This window comes from Cyprinodon variegatus, unplaced genomic scaffold (assembly GCF_000732505.1).
Source record: "Cyprinodon variegatus isolate N-32 unplaced genomic scaffold, C_variegatus-1.0 Scaffold176, whole genome shotgun sequence".
Classification (NCBI taxonomy): domain Eukaryota; kingdom Metazoa; phylum Chordata; class Actinopteri; order Cyprinodontiformes; family Cyprinodontidae; genus Cyprinodon; species Cyprinodon variegatus.
Window position 1 is genome coordinate 598,856 of NW_015150629.1, and position 22,975 is coordinate 621,830.

General features: G+C 37.8%; 1 protein-coding gene across 1 annotated transcript in view; it reads left to right on the forward strand.

Annotated features, from left to right (window-relative positions):
- The window catches only part of jak1 (Janus kinase 1), a 41,189-nt gene that overhangs the window by 7,603 nt on the left and 10,611 nt on the right, over positions 1-22,975 (forward strand). The window contains exons 2-16 of the mRNA XM_015378668.1: positions 2,216-2,424; positions 4,935-5,058; positions 9,050-9,200; positions 9,368-9,531; positions 9,644-9,912; positions 12,009-12,130; positions 13,876-14,058; positions 15,285-15,442; positions 15,768-15,882; positions 16,356-16,557; positions 19,749-19,861; positions 21,578-21,730; positions 21,852-21,939; positions 22,014-22,141; positions 22,789-22,927. Of these exons, the coding sequence (XP_015234154.1) occupies positions 2,223-2,424; positions 4,935-5,058; positions 9,050-9,200; positions 9,368-9,531; positions 9,644-9,912; positions 12,009-12,130; positions 13,876-14,058; positions 15,285-15,442; positions 15,768-15,882; positions 16,356-16,557; positions 19,749-19,861; positions 21,578-21,730; positions 21,852-21,939; positions 22,014-22,141; positions 22,789-22,927 (2,311 nt within the window). The 5' untranslated portion in view covers positions 2,216-2,222. The remainder of the gene's footprint in view (positions 1-2,215; positions 2,425-4,934; positions 5,059-9,049; positions 9,201-9,367; positions 9,532-9,643; positions 9,913-12,008; positions 12,131-13,875; positions 14,059-15,284; positions 15,443-15,767; positions 15,883-16,355; positions 16,558-19,748; positions 19,862-21,577; positions 21,731-21,851; positions 21,940-22,013; positions 22,142-22,788; positions 22,928-22,975) is intronic.

Below are 22,975 nucleotides of genomic sequence, written 5' to 3' on the forward strand. Positions count from 1 at the left end.
GATTCATCGATTAATCGAAAAAATAATTGGCCGATTCATCGATTTTTAAAATAATCGTTAGTTGCAGCCCTAGTGGAAGGAAACAATTTTGTACTCGGAAAAGTATTGCACTCTCTTTAAGTTGGATCCTAAATAAACAACCTCCTTTTTTTAATTACTAACATTTGTTTCCTACCTCTGACTTAATTTGCACCTTACTGATACTCATAGTGATACAGTTTTTAGGCTTATTCACTTGGGAATCCTAATATAGTACTTTCATACTTTAACATACTTGTATTACTTATTTTGTAGTGTGGTATAATGGAAAGGTTGAAACAGTGATGTCACTCAAATGGAGAACAGTAGGCATAAGAACAAGTAACCAATTTGTCCTTACCCTATGGGTTACATAGATTTTAAACAGAAGTGACTTGGTAACAGTATCCACATTAAAATGTAGTGTTGTCATCATGACTTTACTGGTTTCTAACCAGTTAGAGCTTAATAAGCTAAAACCTATCACTAGTTGATTTCTTTATAGCTCTCTACAGCCTCTTTCCCACTGAAGGTTCCCTGTTAACAATCTACATTTGGCTCTCTTGTCAATTGCAAAAAAGCTTTTATATGTAAGTATGTATATGTGTGTGTGTACGTGTGCCATTCACTGTTTTAGTCTACTTTAGATGATGACAGAATAGTTAATCTGAGTAACTTTGTGTGGAAGAGGGATGACTCACTGAAATCCTCTTTCTCAAGAAATTCAGCTGTAGTCACTGAGATAATATCCGGGGTTGGACTTTTGGTTTATTGGCAAGTTGACACATAGTTTTTGATCCTGGCTTTGTTCACAGCTCTTATTATTTAAACGAATTATTTAGTTTTCAGAGATTGAATAGAAGTTTGCTTGTCCTCAAGAGCCCCTGTACTCCCATGTTTTCAGTTTTTGTTAGACATTTTTAAGATAGCTTAATTAGTAAGGAAAAGGTTTAAATCCAAACTTTTTCTTCAAGGCTGTTCCCAAAGTGCTATTGATTCTTTTATTTAATAGTTTGATTTATTTTTTGTTTCTTAACTTTTTAACAGTACAATTTTGGAGGGAAATAGCTGGGATTTTACTGTATTCAGAAAAATGTGTAAAAAAAAACAAAACAAAAATGATTATCAGTTTTTTGTTGCACATTTTAGGATTTAATTGAGTCGAAATCAACCTTTTTCATACTAATTATCAAAATGTGGAATGTAAGGGTTGTAATGATGTCTTATATGTCTAAATGCTCCAAAAATGGCTCTACAGCATGTAAAAATGTGCCATTTAGGGTGAAAGGTGATTTATTTTGTTTGTTTTTTTTTTATAGGAAATTTGGGGGCTGGCAGGAAAAGTGGGAACTTGTATTTAAGGATGTCTGTTTTTTTTTTTTTTTTTTAATCTCTTTTGGTGCCTTCCTTGGGTTTAAACAGAGTTACTGCATCTGATTTTTCTTTTTTGGTGTCTGCTTCCATATATTGTCTATAAAACAAAAAGATGGCGCGAAATCCTCCACCTCATACAACCACTGTTATGCTGTGCACATTCCCTGATCCATCTGGCCCCACCTCTATAGGTATTTGTCAGCAGAGGTATGCAGCGCTCCTGTAGGGGTTGATTTGTTCTTTAAGCATAAATGGGGATGATTTAGGAATCGTTTCATTTTATTTAAAACTATTACTACTAAAACTTTTACACCTCTGATGTGTTTAAGTCCTATATAAAAGGCTATATTAAACACGTATGTATGTATGTGTATATGTATATATGTACATGTGTATATGTATATATGTGTGTGTGTGTGTGTGTATGTGTATGTGTGTGTATATATATATATATATATATATATATATATATATATATAATAATATGTTGGCGTTATATAGTCTAAAGCAGTTAGAGGGTTAATAACGCTTTAAATCTGACAGCGCATATATATATATATATATATATATATATATATATATATATATATATATATATATATGATCTGCAGGGCAGAACAAAAACAAAATAACTACAAATTGGTGTTTGCCAGGCGAAGGCTGGTAAATTTGAAATGTATTTTATTGAAATGCATTATTTATTTTTTGCTGTGTTCATTCAAATGTTTAATGAGAAAGTGAATTGTTGCAGAAAAGCCATTACACTACCCTTCATTGTGTTATCTGACTTTTCTCTTTTTTTTTTTTTTATTCGTATCTTCAGAATCTGAATGACATCTTCATTCGTGATGGAGTTGAGCAGGCAACTCTGTATGAAGATGAGGAAAAATAAGAAGACCCAGTTTTCCTCCCTTCCTGCTTCCACGTTGGGCCTGGAAATCCACTTCTATGATCCAGAAATACGCCACCTGGAGTATATCAAAGGATCCTTCACAGCTGAAGAACTATGTGTGACTGCTGCCAAGAAGTGCTGTAAGTGAAAACTTTGTTGTTGATCAGGTTCTATATTTTACATATACTGATGGTTAGAGAAATATTGCAGTCATTGATGTTGGACATTTAATTTGAACTCCAAGATAGAAATTTGCATTTTGATGCAAAGACCTAGATAGTAAAATAGAGTTCCAGGCATAGTTTATCAAATCTCCAAACAGCTTGATAACAAAGTGCAACACAGTAATACAGTAAAGTGATGATAGCTAATCAAAATAAGCTTTTCTGTCCACTTAGTTTTTGAAAAAACATTTATTTCAGATTATCTGGAAAGGGGGTTAAAAACTATTATCACTACAGATTTTAAACAAAGTCATATCTTTGACTTGAGTCACTTTTGGCTTGATTTGGATTCAAGATTTGACACCGATAATTAACTTGAAGTCTAAAAACTCAAATGTTCTAAACCCTGGAGCTAGATGGGGGCTGGTTTCCTGAGCAGGCAGGCAGATGACTAATAAACAAACCAATTTCATGTGTCATATTTTGTTGTTGTTGTTGTTTTGAGGAACAGAATTTCAGTACAGTTAAACATTCTGTAAAATAAGCACCTAAAAATGAACAATGACTTGGGTATTGGGTGTTTATATTTTTGAAAACCAGAGCTTCGTCTGGATGAACCAAAGACGACTCTTTTAGAGCTTTTTGAGGCTTAGAAAATGATGGCCTCTCCAAGGTGATTTAGAAGTTGTTTTTTAAGGAAAAATGTAGCATTTGTCAGTGATTTTAAGTTTAACCTGTGCTTATTCGTAAAATGCTGAGAGACAGTGAGACCTTGACAGGAAATGACATGGGGTCGCCAGGGGTAACTGCAGGTCCAAAGCGAAGGGTCTGAGAGGCTCGTGATTTCCTAAATGTAAAACAATCATTCCAGCCACTAAATAATGTAAATATGCCCACTGCATTTCAAGCACAGGAATGACGTGGGATGTTATGCAATAACTTTATAATAGGAACAAGCACAACATCTAACATCTGCTGGGATGGTAACGTCATCAGCTGTGATTAAAAATAATTCTGTCTTAAAAACCTAATCGGCACAAACGACAGTAGCACTGAAAAAGGAGGCTGGATGATTTTAATTCAATTTGGAGCTTAATGAGGGGATAGTGTACCTCTGTCTCTCTTTTACATCAGTGGTGTGTCAGCTTCATGCAGCTGAAGCCCCTCCTATTTGATGATCCGGTCCAGGGTGTAAACACTGCATCTGAGCTGCAGAGCAGTGAACTACCTGCAGGGCTTGTGGAAATATCAACACGTTCACTGCCTGCTTTGTGAACGCACCACTAGACATGACCAGTCATTGAGTAATAACATTATGTTGGATTCCAAACAAAATGCTAAAAAAACGGACTCGCGTTCTCGTCAAGTCCGGTCTTGGCAAGAACAAAGTAAAGTATGGACTTAGTGAGCACGCAGCACAGATATGGGTCAATTGGAACAGAAGCATACTCGTGACGTCACACCCTCGGCTCGTTTAGAGCTTTATTTCACCTCCTGTTATTAATTGTCTCTAGATAATAATAAAGTATTACTTTTTTCTATTTAGTGGGGGAATAATGATGGACACAGTCAGATAAACACAAATCAAATGAAAATTTTGCCAAATAAAACAAAAAAATCGCCATCAGAGCCAGTGGTCCTTCACACACGGCTATGCTTAGAGAGGGGCGCTGCAGACGGGCTGCGGTTAGCCCTGCCTTACCCTCAGAGCTCTGCTGGTTGCAGCGGTCCTCTCAACTTTGGAAATCTTTTTTTTTTATTACGCATTCAATCAGTAAATGGACCATATAGTGAAGCCCTAAAGTATATTATTCTCACCTCAAATGGTCTTAAAACTTACTTTTACTGAACAACAGCAACAGAAAAGAGATCTTTTAGCTTTCAATGGAGAGTGCTTCATTGAAAGCTGCTGCTGCCGCAGTGCATGCTGGGACAGCTGTCAATCTCAAGACCGGACAAGTTTGCTCTGATGCATACTTGATAAAGAGGGCGGGGCAAGAACAACATCCTGGGATTTGGTGCGTTCTCGGTCTGGCCTTCTCAGCAATTGGAACAGTGCTCGGGCTGAGGCTGATGACGTATCACGAGCACACAAGAATGCTCAAGAACGCATAATGAGAAGCAGTGAGGGTTTTGCTTGAAAGCAATTGTATTAATTCAGTAACTAAATTCAATCAAGGAGCACTGTAGACGTTCTGACTAGCCAACTTTAAAGGTCTTCAGAAAAGCTGAGCTATAATCCGGTTGTATTCCAGTTTAAGCCCGTTTTGTGTGGATAGCGAAGATTTTACACAGTTAACTTGGTACAAATAGAAATTGTTTATTTTTAAGGACTTCTGTATGTTGAGTCTCTCTATATTGATTAACCAGTACATGTAGCTCAGTAGGCTGTTTCTGCTATGCCATTTAAGGACTTTCATTTTCCTTTTCAATAGTTCTTAGTTTTACTATTGATCTCTTATATATTGTGTTTTTCTCATCCTTAGCTATTTCTCCATTGTGCCATAACTTGTTTGCCCTTTACAATGATGCAACTGGCACCTGGTATTCTCCAAGCCACGAGTTCAAGGTCACAGAGGACTCCGGTATCAAGTTGCACTATCGCATGAGGTAAGAATGATATCACAGCAGTAGCTGACTATGCTGGGGTTAGATGTACCCTACCTCATATTGATGCATTAGTAATATGAGATTCTTCTTTCTTGTATCTGAGTCGGTCGATGTCGATGACATTATTGCATTCAGCAGCCATGTGTGGCGTGTGCATTGATGCTCCTTCCATTTGCTATCAATTATAACTTTTTAATAGATGTTTCCTTTCTTTTTTTGGTTTAAATTAAGACTAATGTAACGTTTACCATCAGTGTCAATTGTATTGTACATTGAGGAAGAATAATCATTATCAACCTCATGAATTTACCTAAAAAAATCAGCAGCACATATCGGGGGTCCTTTAGACTAATAGGTAGAGGTCTAGTAAGGAGACATTTATCAAATTAAAACGGTTATTTGTGTTTAATGAATAAAGAAATTTGTGGAATTTATTTAAGGAATTTTAACTGGTAAACTTTGTCCCTGCTTATGATGGGACTGCATGCAGGTGAGACTAGGTACGCACCCATACCGGACCCGATACCTCAGAGTCGTGTGTTAATGCGCTCCAATAAGGAAAAACAATGATACTCGCTTATTTTTCCTTCATACAGCATGTATTTGCATACATATACTCCATCCCAATTAGTGATGGTAATGGATCATAAAATGAATTTTCCAAGTGAATAAAGGTGATAGAAGAAGCAGTCCCTTTTATAAAATTTTTTTAAGCTATTTTCCAAAGTTGGTTTAGCTTCCATGCTGGTCGGAAAGCAAAGATCTGCTGCTCTGAAAACTTAAAAAGCACAATTCAAGAGAAGCTTATTCTCAACGAAGGCTGCAAGTCATGTTAAGCAAAGATGTCAAGATTAATAAAAGAAAAAAATCTGTATCTCACCTGCACCAGATTCAAGGTAAAAGTCCACCTTTGTCTGCTTAGCATTTCAGAGAATATGATCAAAACCCTTCATTATGACTGACTTGATTTGGTGTTCAGATTGGAATATTCAGTATTGGCAAGTATTCAAATGCCGGTACCTGTCCCCTTAGAAAAAAAAACGGTATTTCTGACCTTGTAAAATTAATACTTGAGTTTATCACATGTGACTAAATAGTGCTGCTGTTGCAAAATTGACATGCGCTTGAATTTTTGCATATAAATTTGATTACGGGCTAATAGGATTTACTGGTTTCTTCCGCCTGGAAAGGATCACGTAAGGAATAAACAACAATCTGATAAAAGCTAATTTGAGCAATGAGGCTTTATAAAGGCATATTGTGTTTTTGAGAGTATTTTATTAATATGAAATATATAAAAAATAAAATCTTTGAAAGGCCTTTCAAAAGGCTTTATGTCTGGTGAAATGTTTTCTCTTAGTTTCATTATCCTCACTGAAAAGAGACATGGGCTGGAAATGAAGTTGGTGCACCGAAAGCTGCCTGAAAAGCCAGACTTATGATTTCAAATCTACTCAGACTTTAAAGAAAAGTTCAAGTTTACCTATATGACTGAAAGTTTGATGACACAGCAATTAAGATGTTTAGCCTCTGACTATTTTTTAATTTGGGAGGAAAAAGGGGAAAGCTTCGAAGCTTGAAAACACAACCCCATCTCTTAAGTAGTGGAGCTGCAACGTCATTATGTGTGGGTGTTTTGTTTTTTTGCGCAGCAACTGCTGCTCTTTACAAATTAGATGACTTGATGAGGAAATCACTTTAAGTGGAAATATTGACAAAGCATCTCAAGACATCAGGCTAGAAAAACCAAAGTACACATTGGTCTTAGATGGACCGGATTTATAGCATTACACCGTTTTTTTTTTGCCTCATTTTATAATTTAGATACATTGAATAAGTTATTTTTTATTAAACATTATACATTTACATAAAGGTAATTTATGTAATTTTTACACAAATGTAATTTAGTGAAACCCGCTCTGAAAACAAAGGTTTAGGTAAGCATGTTTTTTCTTTTTACTCTTGTTAAAAGATGCAATCCATAATCATTTTAAATAATATTACCATCTAAATCATGTATATTTTATTAATTGCTGTAACTTATGACAATACTGAATATAAAATATAAACTGATTATTAGGTACAAGTTGAGTATAATTATTTAAAATGATTTCACAGTTTGAAGATAAAAAAAAAGAACAAATGTGAGTATGGACTGACCTGTACCTGTAATAAAGAGAGAACTCCAGTCAACCGGGCAACGTCTGTTAAATCTCATCAAAAGCATATTACAGCATGTGATGTATTTTATTTGCATGAAATACCTTGATGCTGTAACTCCTCATACATTGATATTTCATTTTAAATTAACTAGATTAGAATCATAAAGTGATTAAAAAAGTAGATTCCAAACTCTGAACAACAGATCCAAAAGACCAGATAGCCTTTTATCCCTGGGTTTGAATCCTATTGATCAGGTTGTAGTTTTTCTACGAATCTAACAGTACTCTTCAAGTTCCCCTTCAGATATTCCAATGTAGCTGTTAGGCAACATTTAATGCAGTGTCACTTCCCCTTTTGTTCTGTCTGTCCCTTTGTCAAAATGAGAGTTTCTTTTGGATGGAGTTAAAAGTGCCTCGTCTAATTTTATGATCTTCTCTGTGCAGTTTCTGTTTGGGACCGGCCTTAGGTTCATAGATCAAAGAAGCTGTGTATTGTGGTTTTGCCTGATATAAAAAGTTTTTTAGTTTGAAACAAAATATGATAAATAAGTTGCAGCAGGCTACCTGGGTAAATGCTTGTACTTAATGTACAGCTAAATATATACAAAAAGCAGCATATGTTGACATGCAGTCACACCTCAGTACGTTTGAATATTGCATGTCCTTCATACATCAGAGCGGGGCAGTGGGTAAAGCACGCAACGCACTCTGGTTGCAGTAAACGCCTTGTCATCAAAACTTTGGAATTTGCAATCCTAAAGCTGCGTTCAGACAAAAAGCAAATTTTGGGCTGGAGGGAGTGATTTACCCGTTATCCCTATATAGGGGGCAGTTTGGAAGAGCTGCAAGGAGAATTTTGCTATTCTGACAACACAAAAGGTGTGTTTTTGGTTATTACAGCAAAGCAAGAGACCTGCCGCGCCTGCTAAAGATGAGGTACAAAATTCGCAGGTGTCACCAAAACCAATCGGGGACTAGATGTAGCTGGGTGAAGGAGCGTAGTACAGACTTTTTTAATCAAAACGGAAGAAAGAGAAAATGATGTAGAGAGAGACACCACTGTCTGTCGCATCCTGGATCTAGTGCTCTCTGAAAGTGTTCTTTCACTGATTTCTTGAAATTGACAACCAGCAAACTCGGTGACGTAATGGAGCCTTTTACCCCATGGTGAGAGTTGCTTTCGCTCTCTAGGCGAAATTCTAGCGTAACGTCAGGATGGCAAAAGCACATGAAACTGGCAGATTTTGACAGGTTTTCTTGTTGGTGTGAATATACTATTACAAGGTGTTGATGGTGTTTCACTGCACAGATTAGTAAAATGTCTTTTGTTTAGAGAAACCCAGCTGATCCCGCAGTCATTGACTGTAGATTGGTGGCTAGAGATGTATTATTGGATATTAATATCAGTATCGATTTACTATTGAAGAATATTCCAGATCGGGTATCTATGACGATGGTTGCAGTCCATAGGCATAGATGTATTCAGTCTATTTCTGTCAAATGTCATACACTAGTGACACGCCTTGCAGTGTGCCTTGCAATTGTTTCAAAATGGAGCTGCCTGTAGGAAAGGCATGTGTACATTCATACATATCATACTTGCTTGTGGAGAGGAGTTTATGGCAGACTGTTAAAAAATCTACTGTAAGGATGATAATGGTAAATTAAAGAGAGCTCTGATGTTGCAAAAGGTATTGATCGACAGACATCCAAATTCAGGTATTGGAATTGAAACAGAGGTGTATATGTGTATATACACCTGCATAATGTTATCAAATGTTATTTGCCTAGGTTGAGCTTTTAACCTGATGTTTTTGTCCTTCCTTGAGGTTTTACTTCAAGAACTGGCACGGCACCACAGAGGGAGAATCACCAGTTTGGAGACACTGCCTCAGTAAACTCAGAAACCAGAGCCCACAGAAAATTCCAGAGGGAACACCGCTGCTTGACATTGGTTCCCTTGAATACCTTTTTTCCCAGGTTTGTACTCTGAAGGTTAAGCTTTTAATCAAATGCTTGTCTCTATACCGTATCCTGTCAATGTAACAATACTTATTCTTCTCTGATATCTTGTCTTTTTTCTTCTATGAATGATGTCAGTTTAATCCTAATGCTGGTTATATATATATTTTTTTTTTTTTGCACAGTGCCAGCATGACTTTCAGACAGGCAGGGTTCCTCTGAGGACGGCGCAGTCAGAAGCCGAGCAACACGAGATAGAAAATGAATGCTTGGGCATGGCTGTGCTTGCTATAACTCATTATGCCAAGTACAAGGAAATACCATTTTCAACAGCTTCCCGTGAGATGAGGTAATGATATCCCAACATACAACATTTAATATCCATGTTCCCTTTGTTTAAAAAGCAAGTTTTGTAAAACTCTTGATTTAAATGTTTTATTCTCTCTCTAAATTCCTATCAGTTACAAGCGTTTTATCCCAGAGTCACTGAACGCCAACATAAAGCAGCGCAACTTTTTGACGCGAATTCGCATCAGCAATGTCTTCAAGAAATTCCTCGCCGAATTCAACACCCAAACTGTTGGAGAGAGCAACATCACCTGCTATGATCTGAAGATCAAATATCTGGCCACTATGGAGGGGTTGACCAGCAAATTAGGCAGCGAACTCTTCGAGCCCACCTCCCTCAGTGTGATACAAGAAAAGGAGGTCCTGACTGGAGGTTACTATGGTAAAAAATATATACATACATCAACATCAACACATGAAATCCAACTATTATATAATGTGTGTGTGCATATATATATATGTGTGTGTATGTGTATATATGTATGTATATGTATATTAGTGGTGGTCATAGATAATGTTTTTTAATCTAGATTAATTTCACTGTAATCTTGGAATTAATCTAGAGTAATGTAGATTAAAATCGCTCATTTGAATTCTGCCAAAAGAATTTAATATATGTGTGTGCTACATCCAGAATTTAAAAGGAAAGGTTTAGTGTTTTTTTTATTTTTTTTATTTTTTTATTTTTTTATTTGTTATTTCTTCGCACATTGTCCTGTTCAACATTATGCCAGCAGAACTCAAATCTGAGTAATATGCTGAACAAATTTGCTTTGCCAAGGGAGGCTTTTTTTGGCCTGCTTTATTTAATCATTTTGTTACCAAATTGACATGTGTGTAATGCTGAACCTGACAGAGGGACAGAAGAAAGAAAAGCAGTGGAAAGGAGAGAGATCCTTTTGACAGAAAGAGAGGAGAAAAAAAAGAGACAACAGAACCATACAACCAGCAGCTATGTCTGTAAAAAAGAAATTGTTCCTTTTGGGCAATCCAGATGGAGAACCCTGTAGGAGCTCCTGCAAATGGACACCGGAAAGACAAACAAGCAACAAAAGCAACAACACTGGTGGAGCAGACATTAGTGAGCTTCTTAGGATTGTGCAGCAACTCTACAGAAGATTTTTCTTTGCAAAATCACACGTAAATCCGTCTCTTAAGATTTTGACTAAGTCATAAATACTTTTTTTTTGCTTATTACTGTGTTTTGCTGCAAAAAAAAATGTGTCCCACTTCCAATTATGGATGTCCCACTTATAGTGTCTAAAAATCTGACACACGTCGCCTCTATCAACTTCTCCTCTTTCGCAGCTTTCTCCGCAGGGTGCTGGTAATGTATTCTTATGATAGCTCGCCTCACAGCTAGTTTGTAAGATGGGTCACCTCTGGCCACCTGGAGAACGCCTGGAGAAAGCATGGCTGATGGGCTGTCAGCTTGTGCCTAACGCCTACACAGGTTGGAAGACTGATTTGCTCCCGCCTCCAGATATGCATTCGTGCTAAAATATCAAAGCATCATTAGTATTGACCCAACTGTGAGAATAGATTAACGGCAATATTTTTCTTTTTCGCCCGACAACAGCCTGGCCTTAACGCACCAAATAACAGTCAACCGTTAAAATATATATAAACGGGTGAAGTGTTAAAAACCCAAACCAATGACCCCACGGCCCAAACTCTCCATTGCCTTGGATAGGGTGTGTGCAGCATAATAGGCTGCAATATAGGGGATGAATTTCCCATGCAGTCCCATGGATTTGGCTTTAATTAATGTTGCATAGGTGCACCCAACAGCTTTGATACAATTAGTAGTAGTGGTAGTATGAGCGTCGCTTGACAGGGAGCTTATTATTGTCATAAGACATGCTCAGTGTTCTTGTAGTAAATCCTCACATAGTAAACACTGCATCATGGCATCAGCAGCGGTGTGAATACACACCAGTGCCATCTTGGCTGGGGGCTGCAGTTACCTGTGGTGCCAGTTATGTCACTCATGGGTCTAATTTCCTCATCTTGCCTCTAGTTCCTTTAAGTAAAATGAGGTTAAACTGTGTGAGCATTTTTTGATCATTTCTGAGATGGTTATATGGGTACAAGATTGTATTATTGCATGTTATGTTGTTTGGAACCAAAAGGCAATATAGAGCTAATTACTCATTTTTAGATTGTGCTCCTGCCAGTGAAATTCAGACACGTTTGCATTTCGATGACATACATGCATGATTCAAAAATTAAGGGGGGGGCGGGTAATTGAGCTTTAAATGAACCTGAAATTAAAATACTTTGGTTGTTTTTCTCCATGTAGGGAAGATAAAAACAGATGTTTAAACTGCTTATGTAAAAATGTAAATAACTGGTATTTAAGTATTGAATCTTTTAGGAAAATGTACAAAACATCACTGGGAAGAGAAATATGGATGTGTACTTAAGTTCTTCTGCCAAGAATCTGTAACATACAGACCTTTTCTTTACTTGCTCCAGGTAACTATAACCAGGGCCAGGTGCAGATTAAAGGTCAGAACCAGAACTTTGAGGCAAGCCAGGGCATGCAAGTCCTGATCACTGGCACCACTGGGATTTCTTGGAGGCAAAAACCAGCTCCAGTAAGTAGACAAACAAAAAACAACTCAACCATCTGTAGCCTGTGTAGTAAATGTGTCCTTACAGTACAAATGTCATGTTAGGAAAATGTATCAGCGACACATAATTCACTGTGTTGTTATAAGGTTTTTGTTTGGTCATTGATATCGTTGAATGTATTTGCTTAGATTTTTTTCCCATAGATGCAGGTTTATGAAATTAACTGTGTTGGTATCAGTTTACTTCTCACTCTCAGGAGCTCAGCATTTTAAAAAGGTACCATTAAAGGAAGCCACCAGCAATGAAATGCCTTACTTAATATTCCACAGTCAACTGTCAAGCGGTAACGTTTGGAAATAACAGTAAACCAGACAGCATTGTCAGTGGATACCGAGGGACTTGGTGTCTGGAAGCTATCCTTTCACCCTACAAATACCTAGAGAGAGCTTATTGAAATGGGTTTCCATGGTAGAGCAGCTGCATTCAGGCCTTAAATCACTCGGGAACAAATACTAAGAGCTGGAAGCAGTGGTTTAAAGCTCCATGCCACTGATTTGTCAGGTGCCTCTAGAAAAACAGGTTTTTGGGTTGTTGTGTAGCACGTGTGAAATTTGATGCTGAAAGCTTTTTTTTGGTGCCCCTGATATAGATGAGTGGTTAAGCCATCCAGAGATTCTTACAGATCATAACCTGATATTTCATTTAAACAGTCCCTTTAAAAACTTATTTAGCTTCATGCTTAATCATTTTAGGAGGAAAAAATTTTAACGGAGCAAATTTTCACGGCTGTTTTTTTTTTTTTTTTTTGTCTTGGGAGGGTGTGCATGAGAATTTGATTTGTGCGTTTGCATGCTCATGTGGATGTAGCGTTAGCTTCAACTATAGTAGGTAAACAGTTACACAGCAGTTACTGACTGCTCGCAGGCAAGTCACTGATTGGTGGAACCACCCCTTTTGGTGAAACAGAGATAGGAATGTTTTAATAGCAAGGCAGGCTAATGTTGGTATCATTCCAGGGATGATGTCATAATGGGAACATGACCAAAGTCGCTCTCTGTCGAGAGCACACTCTTCTGGGCATTTCTGGTTTTAACAAATGGCTCACAAAAAGAAAAACAATCCACTTTGACACTATAATTTAACTTAAGCCTAAAGTCCAACACACCCTTTTTTTACTTAAAAATAAATAAATAAAAAGATTTCCTTGTGAGGACTTCTTTTATACTATAATATCCCAAGACCTGTTGTGCTCCTGAATACAGAGAAACCGTTTGGTTAATGTTAAATGCCTGTTCAAACGTGACCAATGCAGAAAGTACCTAGACATACATGGAATTTTGTTTTGTACAGCTTTCATGACATTTCCATTTTTCAAAGTGCAGCAGTGATCAAATGTAATCATTGTGCCAAACACGGTACAAAAAACACATTGATAATGAAGTTCCGAGCATGAAATATATATATGGTGCTAATATGCAATGTTTTTAGTAAGGTCTGTAAGTGATAATTCAGCCAAACAGTTGTGGAAAAGTAGAGAGTTCTAGCTGCAGCCTCATTGGACACAGCTTGGCTAAAGTAGAGCGGAAACCTTCAAACCATCTTGTGTAGGACCTCAAATAGCCACTTTTGGTTGTTAAAATTCCCATGAACACAAATCCCAGTAGCTTTAACCGAGAATAATAGTGTCATTATCCTAAGGTAATCTGCAGAATGTGGCTTTTTGTCAAATGAAAAGCTGTATTCAATTAATGTTTTATGAATTAAACAGGTTCCTTCGACGCTAAAAGATAAGAGCAAGTTGAAGAAAAGCAAGCAAGATGAAAAACAGAAGAATGGCAGGAATAAGGAGCTGAATGACGGCTGGGTGCTCTTCTGTGATTTCCATGAGATCACACACACGATCATCAAAGAGACAACCGTCACAATCATGAGACAGGACAACAAGAAAATGGTGAGAGAGATGGACAAACACGCCTGTGAATGAATTCTACTTATAAGGGATTTTGATATTATGATCTAATGATAAAGTCTGATTTTTCTTTCTTTTTTTTATTTATATGCTAGCATCAACCGCTACATCTCAATAGATAAAAAATTTGATATTGTTAATCCAGTTATTCAAATGTAGAACAAAATGGAAGTTATATAGAAGTTCATTTTACTCTGATTTGCTTCAACCATTTGTTTTAACAGGTAATGAAGCAATGAATGAAAGTAAATCCTGCATTTCGTCTGAAGTTAAAGGCTGTTTATTTGGCCCCTCAGGCAACAAATAAAGAGACTTTTATTTCAGAAGAATTTGCCTTGGACTAGTCCCAGAGTTTGGAACAAGAGTGCAGAGAGAGTTGGTGGGAATATTTCACTGCCAGCAATGATTTGGGGAGAAAAAACTTCTGTTAAACCCTAACCACAGCAGTCAGATTTCATCTCAGTCATATTATTACCTCTGTAACTCCTTTTTTTTTTTTTTTATGTTGCTTTTTTCTTATTATTTTTTTAGTCTGCATGATGGCAAATTTTCTTTTCCACGTGATCTGTGGTTTTTTGTGTCCCAAAACAAATTTGGCTTTGAAAATGGATAATTCCAGATGGCAACTTTATTTTATAAAAATTGCATCAGTCATTTCATTTATTTATTTAAGAATACAGAAAATATATAATAATGCAATAGAATAAAATATAAAAGTGTATAAACCTAGATACCAAACACAGCACAGCTGCTCAAATGGAGTAGGAAGTTAAAAACTTTTAGGGTCCTACCCTTGTTCTCTCCTTAACACAAAATACCAATGTTGCATCACAAGTCTCAAGAATACAGCTTTCTACCAAAATAGTATGACACATGTACCTAAAGTAAATGTATAACTCAATATCATTGAAAAACACGATTCTAGCAAATCTTTGCACAATTATTTCCGACATCATATATCGTTCAAGCATCCATACACCCCTCACAGTAGTGTGTTCACAGTAATGATATAGGAACCTACCTGCACCATAGGAATATTTGTATGGTGTAGGAGACCCCCTGCTCATTAACAGCTGAGTCTACCACTACCCCACACCTACAAATGCCTCGGTGTTAAAGTTTAGGGGCAAGTGTGGTCCAATCAATAGGTGTCAGCAGTTAATGGTTAACATCTTCACTGTTATTAATGTACAAAAATGTTTTCACAGGAACTCCAACTGCTCTCAAGAGAGGAGGCCCTATCATTTGCGGCCCTTGTTGATGGTTATTTTAGGTTAATTGTGGATGCCCACCATTACCTGTGCAAGGAGGTGGCCCCTGCTTCAGTGGTGCACAATATTGAGAACGGCTGTCATGGACCTATCTGGTTTGTATTGGCAGTTTTTCTTGGATCGATCATATTAAACAAACGCTTGTTGAATATTATTCATGCATATGTTTAAAATGGTGCTTTTTTTTTCTACTGTGGAGGCAGAGATAAACTGCCATAATGAGTCAGTTATAACGGTGTACCACTATGATGTAAAGATCTGCACTAGAAGTTAAAAATTTAAAATCAGTTTTTCTAAGGGTTAACTTGGTCACTCTGAACATGGAAGCAGTCTTAATTTGAAGGGTTGGTGCTGTACTGACACAATTTTAGTGAACCTTGTTTATTTTTTTGTTATATAATGTATTTTTCCCCCCTCCAGTACGGAGTATGCCACCCAAAAGCTGCGTCAGGAGGGCAATGAGGAAGGAACCTACATACTGCGCTGGAGCTGTACGGACTACAACTTCATAATCATCACTGTGGTCTGTTTAGAGGTAGAGTAGAAACTCCATGAATTTCAAGAAGCATTTCTAAAACGGTCCTAGAAATATTTTAGTAGTATTTTATATCATAGTTTTTTCCTCCATTTCCGGATCTGTGCTCTGTCTTGCCCTGGTTGATGTTTGGGAGCCATTTTCCCACGCAGGGCTTTGTTATAAGTGACCCTTCACTTACTTCAAGTACAAGTTGAAAGCAAAACGCACCGAATGAACAAAACGATAACGTCTACTTTTGGTTCAGACCAAACAAGCAGATCAAAGGACTTGCCTGGTTTGAACACATCCTTAAAGAATAAACATTTATTGCAAAGTTGCTTCATCACATAATAGCTATAGGAGGGATTTTGTTTAAATGCAGTGGTGTTGGCATACTAGAAAATATTTTACCTGAACCTTTATTGTGCTTTGCACTTTGTTTTTGAGGTATTTTAGTCACTGTTTTACTCTGTCCTGTTTTTTTTATCCAGACTCCCACCTTTAATGGCTCCAGTAAGATCCGCCAGTATAAGAACTTCCAGATTGAGGTGGAATCCGACAGTTACCGCCTGTTTGGAACCGACACATCACGACCCACCTTAAAGGAGCTGCTGGACCATCTGGAACGCCAGAATCTTCACACTGACAACGTGCAGTTCCAGCTAAAACGCTGCTGCCCTCCACAGCCTAGAGGTAATAAAAGATAAACTAATCTAATATATCCAGTAAAATTCCAGACAGTCCAAGTACAAAGTATCAGTTCAAAAGACGAGGTTAAAAACAACAACCTGCACTCAACATGGGTGTCAATGTTTCTAATTTTGGGGCTTTAAATGATGTGGTTTGTTATTTCTTTTTCGGTGTGAAAATGACTATACAACTTATCTTACTTACAAATATTTCGCCTGGCCAGCTAGACTAACTCAGTGCATAACATAACAGTATATAACTCATTCTGGTGAGGCTCACTACCCTCCAGACCTGACCAATCACAGGGCAGAAGGTGGGTCCACAATGCAGCAGTGCTTTTCTCTAACCCTAGCAGTCAGGATAGTAGTTGCAGCAGACGTTGTTTATAGAAGCCCTTTATTATGTCCTTGAAGAGCAGTTTATATTGTGAAAATGTCAAAAAAAGCTGCAGTAATTTCTTTTAAATAGTTTTTTTTCCCGTATTACAACTGTAGTTCTCTGATTGGTTGTTTCCACTAACTGTTTGTCCAGCCTTTGATATCAAACTCTTGTTCTGTTCCAGACTGGTATGCCGTATGCACACAGAACGGGAATTTGTTGCAACGTCCAAATATCTGCTTTTTCTTTAGCAGGTTACTCGGAAAGCAAATGGTTTTTGTAGCCTTCAACAAAGATCATGTTCTGACTGAACATTTAACTAATTCTGCCTTTTTAGAAATGGTAGAAGTCAATTGAAGCTGGTTTCCATTCAGACAAATACTTTTCACTTGTTTCACAAGTTTTAATCCAGACTATTTCTGAACCTTAACAACCAGTTAAGGTATTTCTAAAACAATTTTTCTTTGGGTTAGGGATCATTGCTCCATTCAAACCTTCAGTTGTGCCCAGGTTTAGACCATCCAGCTCCTGTTTCTTTGTGGTAAACTAAGAAGTTCGCTTCGATTCCTCCATTCACTCTGCAACACGCCACTGGCAGCAGGCTGCTTTGCACCATAATCAGTATCTTTAGGTTCAAAAGCCTCTTATTGAGCTTCAGTAAGACTTTAGCATTTTAGCATAAGAGCTCAGTTATATCATCTGACCATACTAGTACTTATAATTTATGCTTGAAAGTAAACTCTGTGCCAGCTAGTGAAGGGAAAATGTTATAATTCAAACTTTATTGAATTTTGTACAAAATACAGTAAATATGCCAACATGCCACACTGACCTTTCAAGGTCTGCTTTACAGTTAGCCAGTTGGTAAAAGCATACCACTTATAATCATACTGATGCATTTTAAATAGGAGGCTGTATGTCACTTTCTCACAAGAGACCAGTTTAACTATAGTTTTTAGCCATTCATATAAGAGTTATTTTTCATCCAGTGTCTTAATAAAGTCATGTTTGCTGCAGTCAGAGCCAGAACAAGCCACCTCTTGTCAAAAGGTGAAAAGTGAGTCAGGAAGTTCTACTGAAAAAGGTGTTTATTACCTTTATTGCTTAAATATCCAAGCAGAATTATTGCAGGACTTTGTTGATTGCTTTAGAAGGAATGTGGTTTCCCTGCATGATGATTCCATGTAAACATCTCATCAACACTTTCGTTACCTGAATGACTGATGTTCAGTTTGTTTGCACAATATGATTCCTGTATCATATTGCCTGTATTACCAGCTGATGGAAAGCAAACGGTGAGCCATTGAAGAAGGTTCAATCTTTTTGTTGAATATAAGTATGTTTCAGTTCTGGAAATCCTTGTGTCTTTTATTTTTCTGTTATTTTGCAACATAAGCAACACTTCCTTCTCTATAACAATTAGAATAGCTGCAGAAGAACAACCTTCACCTTGGTGCTGTGGTTACTGCACTCCAGTATAATGTTCTGTATGCAAGTCGAACAATTCAACCCTCAGTGTATGTAATGCCAAGATCTTTATCACCAGAAAGATGAATGTGGACTTGCTCTAAAGGTGTAGGTGTGTTTGTGTTGGGGTAAGGAAACTGTGTTGGCAGTGTCAGTGAAATGGTGTCAGGGAGGAAGAGAGTTGTAAAATGTGGGTTTCCGGAACCAAAGTAGCACTCTTCTGTTTACACGGGGAAAAAGACAAAGCCATGTTTGCATAAATGTTTTAAGCTGTTTGTTTGGGTGTGTTAGGTGCTGATTATTACAATGTTCATCACTAAGGGGCTTGCATCTACTAAATGGGGACGATAAAAGATCAGGGCTGTGTTGTTGTTGTTGTTGTTGTTTGGGTTTATTTATAATGTTACACAACAGTTTTAAACAATAACACACTGGCACAGTTCGCCCCCACTTCCTGAGTGAACAGTTTGCTATTATCGTACCGGTCCTGGATGTTTGTCTTGATTCAATTCTTGTTTATAATAGAATTAGATAAAGACACTTTTGTTGTTGAAGCATATGTTTGTGTGTTTTCTGGAGTGAAACCAGGATTAGATAAGAGAGGTCGGGGGAAGAGCTCAGCCCAGTGTGCTGGTTCCCATTCAGCGGGACGTCTGAGTGCAATTTCTTCTTTGGGTTTGTAGGAAACCAATATTGCATGTTACAAACTACCTTGACAGGCTGCTGCTGAAGGAGTTCAGACCCCCCCACCCCCCAACCACAATGTGTTGGTTTTGTGTCACAACATTAGAAACCCACAGTACACACAAAACTAGCATGAACTGCATAAACGCACTCATTTTCACTATATCCTCCCACATGCAGCAGTTTACACAAGCTAGAAACTATCAGGTTGGAAAGATGAACGTGAAGATATGTACTTGTTACTGGCGTATTGCATAATAGCTGATCATTTGTTTCACCACATGTAAACAGAATTGTTGCTTTCATGCACAGCGTACGAGTACATGCATTAGCCGCCAAGCTCTTATGTTGTGCTTGGATGTTTTGAAAGATGCAGATTTCCTCTTTCTTTCATTGTTTCTGTTCTTGGTGTTGACTGATTTTATTGTTGCTGCCTGGATGCAGCCAGACATTTCAGACTAGCTAACAGGTTTGACAATACCTTCACCATCCTGACAATACAGGCAGATGTGCTTTGTGAAGGAAGGATTAAACCACAAAGCTCCGGCTTTTATCCAAATCTTAATCTTTTTTCCACTTTGTTCAGATTGCCCAACAATAACGAGTTTGACATGCGCCTTTGTGCTGTTCAAAGTTTTCTAACATGAACTGTTTTTTTTTTACAGAAATATCGAACCTTCTTGTGGTTACCAAGGAGAGAGCCCAAACCTGTCAGCCACCGAAGCATGAGAGGGAGCTCTGCATCTTCCACCGCATTCCTAAGGAGGACATAGAGCAGGTATACAATCTCCTTTGTTTATGTTTGTGTCCACTGCCATTACATACTAATGATTATATCATTATGTTGATTCTAAGTGAAGAAATGCACAATGTTAAACCATTTCCATTAAACTTCCAGTGTTCTGTTTGTCTTGGTATGGTGAATTCACACTGAATGCAAACGAGGCGAATGGAGCAAGGGGTTTACAAGGCATCCCTTTCTCAAGGCCTGTTCAATTAACGGTCAGCTATGTGAAGAAAACATTACGAGTGATGCGAAAACAGGGAGGGGGGATGAATCCCTCACTGGGTTACAGCAGATGCTGATGCTAGTTCCTGGACAGAAGGCAATGCCTTCATGTACCTGCAGCTCCTGAAGCGATGTTGGTACCGTGACTCTCTCTGCCAATGGCGGTCAAGCATAGTGATTTGTACAAATAAGAGAAACTGTAAAGTGGATGGATGCTCCTCTTATCTGATGAAACAATGAAGACTGTTGGGTGCAATTTTGCAGCATTGTTCTCCTAGTGAGAGGAGAGAGGAAAAATTCCAAAAAATAATTGTGAGTGCACCTTAAGTGTCTTACATATGTAGTGATTCCTGTTGTGATGAGAACTTTTTTTCTTATGTTGAGATTTTTATGACAATCCAACAAATCTTAGAATGCAGTTGTAAAGGTTCTCTTATTGATTAGAGATAACTGATTAATAAGCTGTCAAAGTCCATTTTCTGATTTTACTGGAGATAATAAGCTGGATTTATATCTGTAATTTGATCTGGGCATTATAAAGTGTTCATATCTTTTCGTCGTTCTACCTGAACGTTTTGGGTCTTTTCTACAAGGGGAACCCCCGCCCCAGTTCTTTTGTTTTCTTTAAATGGTTTTTCTCTTGAATGATTGGGTGTTTAGCTCCATCCACCTCTCTAATCTGTTCCAAGGCTACATTCACACTTCAGTTCTTGATGCTCCATTCCGATATTTCTTTGAAATTCCTAAACATTTTTGCATAGTGGTTCCTGTGGCTAAGTAAATGTGACCCCATCCAGTTTCTGTCTGAACGTTCCACAATTCCAAAGCTCCCAGGATGCCCTGGAGAATGTAGACGTCACACAGCATTAAACTGTGGAAGTAATAATGGATGTGACTGTAACTAAGAAGGCTCAATAAAGATTTATAAAAAGAAGAGAAAAAAAAAAAAAACTTAACAGTTGTTTAGGGTTACATTCTTATTAAACTTTTTAACAGTGGAAGCTGGTTACGTGATAATCACTGACAAGGCAGAAACACCATTTTGTAAAAAAAAAGCTCACTGCTGAAGAAAAATCACCCAAAGCTTCTGCTTTAGCTTCTCCTCCTTAAGCTGTATGCAGACAGAAGAAGTCCAGTCATGTGAGGACTTCAGCAGCACACATTCAGACATATTGATGTGCTTGTAAAGTTTAGTACCATTCAGGTGTTTCTCTAATAGAAAATCCCTTTATTGTCCCACAATGGGGAAATTCAGGTCGAGGATGAGCCTAAATCTGGGGAGACCAAATTTGACCTCATCCTCTTCTTGTTTTGCTTTGCCCCTAACCTGGTTTGTGATAAATGCCAAATCCAGCCATTGATGTCCTCTTTCTTCAAGTGCCTTTCTTCTTCCCTTTCTTTTATAAATGTCCGATTTGTAGAAATTAGTGTATGCAGCTTCATTCTGAACCCTGAACTTTCTGGGCTCTGTGTTGTATTAACCAGGAGGAGCACCTCGGCGTTGGAACAAAAACCAACATATACCTGGGCACACTGAGAGTCAAGAACGAGGAAGATGAAGATGCAGGCTACACGTCTTTTCAGGAAGTCAAGGTGGTCCTGAAGGTGCTCGGTTCTGGACACAGGGACATCTCTTTGGTGAGACTCATTTTCATAAGTTGCTTGTTGGGATCCAATCCGGAATTAAAACACTCAAACAGTTCTACCATTTGCGTCCTGCTGTGTTGGTATTGAGATGTTTTTGTGTCTCTGATGACAGGCCTTCTTCGAAACGGCCAACATGATGCGACAGGTGTCTCATAAACACATCGCACTGCTCTACGGAGTGTGTGTCCGTCATCAGGAGAGTAAGTACTGTTGAAGTGTCAGATTGAGTTTGTAATGCAATGTTTTCCCTTAACATGCCCTTTTCTCTCTTAAGACATTATGGTTGAAGAGTATGTCCAGCAAGGACCACTGGATGTGTTTATAAGGAGACAGCAGAGTCCACTGAGCACAAGATGGAAGTTCCAGGTGGCCAAACAGTTGGCCTCAGCTCTTAGCTACTTGGTGAGTAGTAGTAGTTTAATTTGATAAAAATATTTTATTTTGCGGAGTTTAGGCTCTAGTGCTAAAAAAAACAAATGTATTTAAATTTTGGATTTTGAGAGCAGCTTCCTGGGTGAGGTATTCTAAGGAAAACATATCTAACCCAAATTAATAATTAAAATACAAGTTATAAGCTTCATCAAAATTTGAAACTGAAGTTGATTTATTGGTACCAAAGATTTAGTTGTTTTGAGATTAAAACCGAGATTCGCTGTAAAAAAAAAACAAAAACAAACAGGTTTTCTGGCTGTTGCTGTTTGCTGAATTTCACGCTCTGATTCTTTGCTCAACAATTAAACAATCCCACATTTCAGTGTGCAGAACAAAAAGAAGGAACGGCGAAATAAATAGGGAGCAAAGTGGTCCTGGAGCCGAATACGGGGAGGTTATGTAACAGACTTGGTCTGACACTGAAGGAAGGCATGTGTTGAAGTGTGAAATTTTAAAAATGAGAACCCAGATTATACTAAAGTTTTAGCCTCGACTGAACAGAAACTGACTTTTAAAACAAAATGCCAGAACAGAAATGGATTTTAAAATGTCATAAAGTTGTATAATAATGTACTGTAGGACTGCATAAAATGTTTTTATTGTTATTTGCATTTTAGGAAGACAAAAAGCTGGTCCATGGCTTTGTCTGTGCTAAGAACATTTTACTGGCCAGAGATGGACTGGATGAAGAGGAGGGAGAGCCCTTCATCAAGCTCAGCGACCCAGGAATACCAATAACAGTGCTCTCCAGGGAGGGTGGGTACAAAGCTAACTTCATTTCACTGTTGTTACAAATCAAAACAT